At 33.9% G+C, this 8287-nt stretch overlaps 1 protein-coding gene across 7 annotated transcripts; it reads right to left on the reverse strand.

The window, feature by feature from the left end:
• Positions 1–4189: 4189 nt before the first annotated feature.
• LOC144704859 (uncharacterized) lies at positions 4190–6716 on the reverse strand. Of its 7 annotated transcripts, none has more exons than XR_013581917.1 (6): positions 6433–6716; positions 6281–6372; positions 6082–6209; positions 5288–5369; positions 4652–4816; positions 4190–4489 (listed from the first exon to the last, which is right to left on the reverse strand). XR_013581917.1 is itself a non-coding variant. In XM_078577423.1 (6 exons), exons 1-5 carry the CDS (start codon positions 6491–6493, stop codon positions 4703–4705), a joined length of 477 nt encoding a protein of 158 aa, XP_078433549.1. In that variant the 5' UTR covers positions 6494–6716; the 3' UTR covers positions 4190–4489; positions 4680–4702. The 7 variants fall into 7 exon arrangements, 4 of the variants coding, with proteins under 4 accessions (XP_078433549.1, XP_078433548.1, XP_078433547.1 ...); XR_013581916.1 differs by having other exon boundaries at positions 4190–4573; XR_013581915.1 differs by having other exon boundaries at positions 4190–4587.
• Positions 6717–8287: the final 1571 nt, after the last annotated feature.

Below are 8287 nucleotides of genomic sequence, written 5' to 3' on the forward strand. Positions count from 1 at the left end.
TATATAAAATTTATGAATCTGTTAATACAATTTATAGTTAAATAACTATAATGTGGTCCATTATATCATCTATTTTTTCACTACTGCTATTTATCAGGAGAGTCTCTTCCAAACACTATCTTTAAACAAAATCAAAACTCTATCCATAAGCCTTCCCAATCTCTCTTCCAAACTCATTGCATGGAGCTCTCTATCTTCCGTAGAACCCTAGTCAACACAAGTTTTCTTCTTTCCTCAGTTATCTATAATCAATCTCTTTAAAGCCTACATAATTGGGTTTAAGTTTATAGTGTTGTGTAATCAAGACATTTAATATTGTATTATTGGTTGTCACTTTAATTCAAAAGTTGTAACTATACATTAAACAAACCATACCAAATATCATTTTACAATGATAACCAACGCAAGATATAGCTAAATATCAGTTCTAATTATTTTAATATGACATTTTGTGAGCCTTAAATTTACATATCCGATTTTATCTCCTAAAAGGTATAATTTATTTTGGTGATGACTTGATTATGAATACACTTCAGTAAATATATTCCCATAACTGATAAATATGTAATGTCATCTAAATCATCATATTGCCACCCAATTTCAGGTAATTTACTGCAAAAAATTAAAATTTTATCCAGTCTTCTTCAAAAATAATTATTATAATATTTATAATTTTTTCTAATTATGATTCCTCTATCACACATAATTTTTTTTGACAAAAGATACAACACAATCAAGCTAAATTATATGATACATGAAGATCTATTTATTTGTAATTGTGTTTATTTACATGGAATATATTTCACAATGAAGGGACCATGTGATCCTAATTTTAAGAGTACATATAATTCTAATATTATGTTATAGTAAAGATGAAAATATTTTAATCTTGGGATAAGTTGGGCCACCAAATAGATTCAAAATTCACACATCATTGATCCCATCATATCACTTTTTAAGCTAGAGTATTTATATCATATTAATATTCATTAAGTAGTCAAATACTTACTCAACCCCCCTCCTTCCCCAGATTATAAGGTAATAGCGATCCATGAAATACTCTAGCTTAAATTGTCAATCACTGAGAATGTAACATAGTACCTCTTATCCCCGTTTGGAAACCAAATATTGTACGCCCTGCTAAGTGGTATTCTTTCTGGATCCTCACTAACCAGCTACCTAAATTATATTTTGGCCCCCAAACTATTCATACCTGTAAATGTAGGCTTTTGTTACTTATGCTTGGTATTCATCAGAGTCCCTGAGCCTGAATGGCATCTGTGGCTCTCAGATATGATACAATTCTATGTTGATTCATTTGATCTTCATAATCAATATCACCTCACCTCCACAACTGAGGCCTCTGCAATTGTGAAAGAACTGCAGTCTTCCTACTTTCTCATCTCCAATGGATTCCTTATCTAGATATTATGATGCTCCTTATCTTCAGAAGTAGAATATCCATATCAAAATTAGCTATTTATTTCTGACCTCTAGTGGAGTCCTTGTTTCTAAGGGATTTTTGTTCTTCCTTGCCTCAGATCAGTCTCAACGCAGAATGTAATTCACAGCAATGATAATGGTACTCTACTCTATAATTTCAGACAATGATTCAATGTACCTTAGTATTTTCCAAGTTATCTGTGTAAATGTGTAAAAAAGTATTTTCGTGATGTAATTTTACCTTGATATTCTATGTTAATATTAGATTCAAAAGATTCAATAATCAAGTACGTGAATAAGTATTTTCGTGATGTACTTTTTACTTTGATATTCTATTTGAATATTTAACACATAACTAATACACTAAAAATAACTGATTATTGGCTGGTACATGCAGTTTTGTTAGCTCCACGGCCCCACATAAATTTGAGTTAGCAGATTCAGATCATTGATGTTTAGCGGATGCAACATCTAGTTCACAGAGATGACCATATATAATAATGTAGATTTCCATGGTGGTTCATATGAAGTTCTATCTTATTATTTCCTACGCAAGCTTTGCATTGTGATTATTAAGATAATAAGGATATGATTTTGAATATTGAGTATGAGATCTGGAACTGAAAAATCATATTTGAAAGTGGAATGCTAGACTTTGTTTGTCATAGGATCAGAATTAAATTTTTTGGCAAAATTTGTTTGTAATACGCTTGGATTCAAACTGGAATGGTGCAGTTCGTTTTAAGATGATCAGTTTCACAATGTAGCACAAATTGTTTTCCAGATGTTCAAATTATAAATGATAATGTAATTCATTTACCAGATGATTAGATTAGAGATCGAAATAATAACATTCATTATTCAGGGATTAAACTCACAGATCAGATATCAGAACAGGGATTTTCATTTTTTTAATGCTCAACTCAACAAAAAACCATGGGCTATCGTCTCCCAGAAGCTAATCTCCCAAATCAACGGTCATGGGTTTCTTTTTTTTCATAAATGAAACGTACATATAATAATTTTGAACTTTGTTTTCAGAACTCAATTACACAGATCAATAATTAGAACTCTGCACTCAGAAATAAAACTCAGAGACCAGAAATTAGAACGTCGTTTTGAGAAATGTAACTCAGAACAGACATTAGAACTTCAGTTTAAAAAATTAAACATAAAGAGCATATATCAGAATTATATATTTTTTGTTTTCAGAATTCAAAGTCACCGATTAGAAATTGCATTTGCAAAACTGAGATTACATACCTGGTACTAGGAATTTAGAATATTTTATTGTTATTAGATTGAACAACGGCAGGTCAGGATTTAACTCTCAATTTTAGGTTGGTGAACAACTCCGTCGATCGTCAGATTCCTGATTTTATCGCTGTAGACAATTTAGTTGATTTGAAGTTTAGTTTAGACCTGAAACATAAACATAAGAATGAAAACTCTGCTCAGATGGGAGGTCCGACCAAATAATAAGAATATGTTTTCTTTTGCATACATTAGATATAGAAGTAAATATAATTCGTCATAATGAAGAAAAATGAATATATCCAATAATATTTTTGGTTCGCAGGAAGGTGATGAGAGATTTTGTTGGATGAGAAAATGAATTGGATTATTTTAGATATCTATATAACAAGTGATCATGATATATATACTGCTTGAGCATGCCACATTATTTTAAAAAGGAATATACTATGGCCTTCTCTCACTTTTATAATTAACTTGGGCTATAAAACATTATAACTTACACCTACGCTGGTACAAATTTTATATATTTCAATTTCATAAAATTTTATTTTTGTACGACCAAATATTACTATTGTGGTCAGTTTAAGTCACTAGTTCTTACAAAATGATGTACTCACCTTTAGGATTATTTAATAGAATATAATGGAAAAAATGTCATTTTCTAGATGATTACTGGAAAATCAAAATTTTGATGAATTCCTTAGGATTTGTTCTCATACGCTCAAGCTCCTTCAAGTCTCTTGATAATCCAGAAGGCTACAATAAGAGTTAGACATGATTATGGTCTTTTGTGGATAATTACAAGTGTGTGAAAATTATATTGCACCATAGACACTATCTTCCAAGGATTAACTTTTGCAGGAATGCTGCTGTTAATAGGGCCTGGTAAGATAAGAGGAGATGAGCTCATGACATTTTTTAATTAAAAATTGCACCAAAGAACATAGCTGCACTGCTAATGGGCTTCTGTAACGTGTATTGTGGTTGCTCCTTGGGGAGGCATGATGTGCGGTTCAAAAAAATTGCTTCACAGAAAAATCACACAAAAAAGTTGCCCTTTCCACAGAATGGAGCAACTCTTATTAATAGTTATTATGGAAGTACAATGCAAACGAACGTTTTCAGACTATCAAGAGTTGCTGAATCCATACAATTGACCTTTTTCTTGAAATGAAACACCTCAATTTTGAATATTCTTCATTTGGGTATGAGCACTATGCAGTATGTATCATCAGCTTCCACTTTAACAATGTGTTATACTATAGGCATTTGTTAGTCGATCTACAGCTATGGAAACCAATTCTAGGTCAACAAAATCTAGCTTTGGCTGAATACAGGGTTAGATTTGGTAGGTCCCAAGTGATCTATATCCAAAGCTATGAAGACCACAATATAACCAGAAGTATATCTCTCTCATTTCAGCTATGACTAGTTAATAGAATGATGAAGAATCATTCACCACATGGTGAGAAATAGAAAAGCATTGGAGTAATAACAAAAAACTGTTGGTGCTGACATTGAAAATGGCAATCTCGAATCACAAAGAAAACCCCAAGCGCATCTGAGAGATTCCAATCCTTATTTTTCCCAACAAATAGGACTGAGCTGGGTAACATGCCCAAAATCTATCAGCTTAGAAGCTAGTTGATGCTAAACTAGCCCAAAGGCCGAGGCTGAGAGACTACTTGACTTGGGCAGGACCCATTTATCAAATTGCAATAATTGCAAAACTCGCCAAATTGAACAGCTACATAGCTTTCTCTCTCTAAAAAAATGACACCCCTTGATCCTGCAAGTTCGCAGAGGGCACGCCAATTTACCATCTTAGAAATTGCCAGCTGCTAAAGGGCCCCTGAAGTAGCGGGTGCAGACTCTGACAATAATAGACTTCGCCAGAGTAATTTCTTAAGTTTAACTGATGCAAAGCTCAGCAAATTAAATGCTTAAATACCTCTCTCTCTAAAATGGCGCATGCTGACCTTAAGCGCGGAGAAGAAGCACCTCATACAGACTTTCTGAGGACCATGGTCAACACATAGCAGAGGGCCGAGTCAACCGATGACAAAGCCACAATCAGTGCTGCCACCAGCACCAGAGTCAACGTCGCTGTCTTCAGCTGCATGCATAGCACCAGAGCGTTGTCAATCCATGGAATTAGTGTTTGTGGATAGAGATGAAAATCATCATCGTCGTCCAAAAACTCAGTCCTCGTTGTTGTCATCTTCCCACAGACGAATGACGACAATGAACTTTGTCATCTTCTCTCATCATCTGAGGAATCTTAACAGAGATAAAAATATGTTTATCTTTTGTCATCATAATCTTCAGCCTTGGGAGGAGGAAAGACTATGACAATGACATTTAAATCATCGAGATTGTCATTCTGGATGATGATTATTTTGTCTTGTCGCCGTAATCACCTTCCCTATGAGAATGAAATACGATGACCATGAAGATTTTGCCATTGTTTTTATTATCCAGGCAAGGGTGAAGGACGGGGACAATGAGAACTTATTATTGAAATCCCTTTGAGCGAACACTACATAATACATAAGATCAGAAATAATTGGAGAGAAAGGGAAAGAACCGTGGATAGAAAGCTGGGCCACTCGATGTACTTCAACTGCCCAGGTTGAGCTGCAAGGAAGGAGAAGAGAAACCCAACGCTCCTGCCCAAGAACAGCGCAAAATTTTAAGTTCTCAAGCTCAATTCTCATCTTCAGAGCTACAGTTTGTCGCGCCAATATAGCCTTGCATTTTCTTTTGAAAAACCGTAACTAGATTTATTTGTAGTTATGCAATTACTCCAATTGTGATAGTCATGAAAACACAATTGTAATAAATGTAAAGTGGGAACATCACGTATCAAGCATTGTAGAATTTGAATCAATTTTTCCAGATTTTTTTTTGAAAGGTGTCAGTATATCTGATACATAATTTAAATGTGCAATTTTATCCTCTAAAAATGAAAATATTGTTGACGGCGATGCTGACAACAATGTTGACGTCCATTGACAAATATCTGATGACGTAATCAAGATCAACAGAAGTCAATGTCCTTGTCAATGACAACCGTTCATATTCTTAAAGATTTTTATCAACATCATCTTACAACTTTGAAAGTTGACGACGACATACGGTAGAGTCGACCATGTTTCGAACTACAATTTTACCAAGTTGACAGACTAACGGAATGCCATCAACCTTTGGAGTTTTGTCAACTTCCTTGTCAACCACTCTAGAATTTTCATCGTTGGTCAACATTGAATTCATCGATGTCAACGATTTGTCAACGTCATCTTCAAGCACCCCAAAAATCGTCAATACGCTACGCAAGCTACTTAAATAAGTAGAAAACTTGGCCGAAATAATAACAAATACCAGATGATGTCCTTGAAGAGTGTCAGCAAGAAGGGTTCCTGGTAGTCGCCATTGTCGACCACGAACCTTCCTCCATTGTCGCCCTTCCCTGTAGCTAAGAGCGGAAACAACCCCGGAGTTCTCGCATTCTGGGTGCCCAAAAAAACAGGTAAAAATTTCAGACAAAACGTGAAAAATAAACGAAATAATTCTCCAGAACCTTAGCCCTTGACGATAATCTGATTAGTGGAGTTGTAAATGGAAGGGGAGCTCTGCCGCCGAAGCTGGTCCCTCGAGAAAGAATTGGAAAATCTGTGGATTGACACATCAACGAGTTTCGAACTGCGTTCAATTCGATTGGGAAGGCCGAACCTGTTACTCGCCGGATTGAACAGGCGATCTTAGCCACCGGAATGACGGTCGACGCAGCCATCTGGTGGCGGATTGAAAGTAGGAATCCCAGCTGCAAGTTTCGTCGAAAAGGTAGAACGCGCGAGAAGAATTGGCAGAATCTTCGGTCAAAAAACGATTCTAGACATGAATCTGAGGCTAGACGATGAAATCGAAGGTGGGTTTTGGATAGGAACGACGGTGGAGGTCGGAGCACGATGGAGAACTACGGTTGAACAAGCCGTTTGAAAGAGGGAAGTATTTTCAATAAGTTTGTATGTTTCTATAAGTTTCTATAATATTATTGTCCAATACAAGTATCTTTAAAATGGATTTGCTGTTTTTTTCTATAAATTTTAACCAATCCAGTTTTCTATATTTTTTGCCAATTGAAGATCATCAGTACAAGAGAAGTAAAATTGATAAAGCTAGCTAGTTCTAGTTCTCAGCCATGATTTTGCATGAACTTGGGGTTTGCAATGTCTAATATAATGTCTTTATTGTGATTCTCAGAATTTCTTTGTATGAATAGTGTGTTTTCTGTCCATGAGGTAAGGTCCTTTATATTTGTTTTATTTGTTCTTAGAGATCCCAAATTCATTAACTATCATGAATTTTCAATGGATTTAACATTATTCCATTTTATATGACATCTTATCTATGCTAATAATGAAATGATTTCTAACGAGTAGTTACAAATGTGTAATATTAATTAAATATTTAAGTTTTCATCAAAAAAATTCCAGAGAAGACAACTGCCTTACAAGTTAGATATGGTTCACTGCTGACAACAAAAAACAATTATGTCAACACGAAACTGTATAATTTGGTCCGTCTCAATCTCTTTATTTAAATTTATTGAGACACCTATTCAAACATAACCATCGGTCTTTTAATCAACTGCATAGGTTATAGTTAAAATGAGACTTTTATTGAAAATATTTTAGCTTAAATTGTAGAGAAATTAATGTTATAAATGATTATAAAGAAATTGATTAAAAATCTTATTCTTGATTGGTAGACTCGATATTTCTGATTGTGTAGGAAAAAAGAACCAAGAAAATGGTGGTGCCCGCACTTCAAACCTCAATGACTTTTACATCTTTTGCTCATTCACTTTTATTGATTATTTATTTTCATAATTTAGAACTTGACTATTGATATACCTAAATTCAAAATGTCCATTATTAGACTAACGAGAAGGCTGATTTAAGAAGATTCAAGGAGAAAACTGTGGGTGACTAGGTTTTGGGAAAAAAACAAACTTGTGTCGTACTTTAAAGTTATGATTAGCATTGTGATATAGTTTAAGACACATGAACAGGACTGCAGAGATATAGGAGCTCAAACTGATAGACTCCAGATAATAAGACTGAGAGAGATCACTGGACATTTGAATTACTTGCATACATATTCAGATTCAGAGTTTCATTGAACTAAATTTTTCTGCCGTTGAACTATTTTTATTTAAATGATAGAACTGCAGTAATTTGAGTAATTTAACGCCCAAGTGAAATCAATGTTAATGATAATACAGAGTTATAAATTTTAAGAATGACTTAAAGTTGTCATATTATATTTCAATCATTTTAAATGAAGAAGATCCATAGACATCTCCGAAAGAGCTCTAGTGTATATAGTATGCAAAGACAATATAATTATTCGTGGAATCATTAGTTTTTAAGGATGTGAAGCTCTAAGATGGTATATGAACTATATATCTAGGATAAATAAATATTTCTTGATTTTTTTAAGTCAAGAATAACTTTGTACTTCATTTTGTTTATAAATTTATTGGAACTAAATGGAAAAGTGATAAATTATATTGAGTATTCGA

Source organism: Wolffia australiana, chromosome 6 (assembly GCF_029677425.1).
Source record: "Wolffia australiana isolate 7733 chromosome 6, ASM2967742v1".
Taxonomy (NCBI): domain Eukaryota; kingdom Viridiplantae; phylum Streptophyta; class Magnoliopsida; order Alismatales; family Araceae; genus Wolffia; species Wolffia australiana.

Bases quoted from the DNA above. Each gene is read 5' to 3' on its own strand.
- LOC144704859 (XM_078577423.1), bottom strand. From the start codon at position 6,493: ATGGCTGCGTCGACCGTCATTCCGGTGGCTAAGATCGCCTGTTCAATC. The intron at 6,373-6,432 runs GTTCGGCCTTCC...GTCAATCCACAG, and splicing joins TTCAATCCGGCGAGTAACAG to ATTTTCCAATTCTTTCTCGA. The intron at 4,817-5,287 runs GTTCTTTCCCTT...CTATGCATGCAG, and splicing joins GGCCCAGCTTTCTATCCACG to CTGAAGACAGCGACGTTGAC.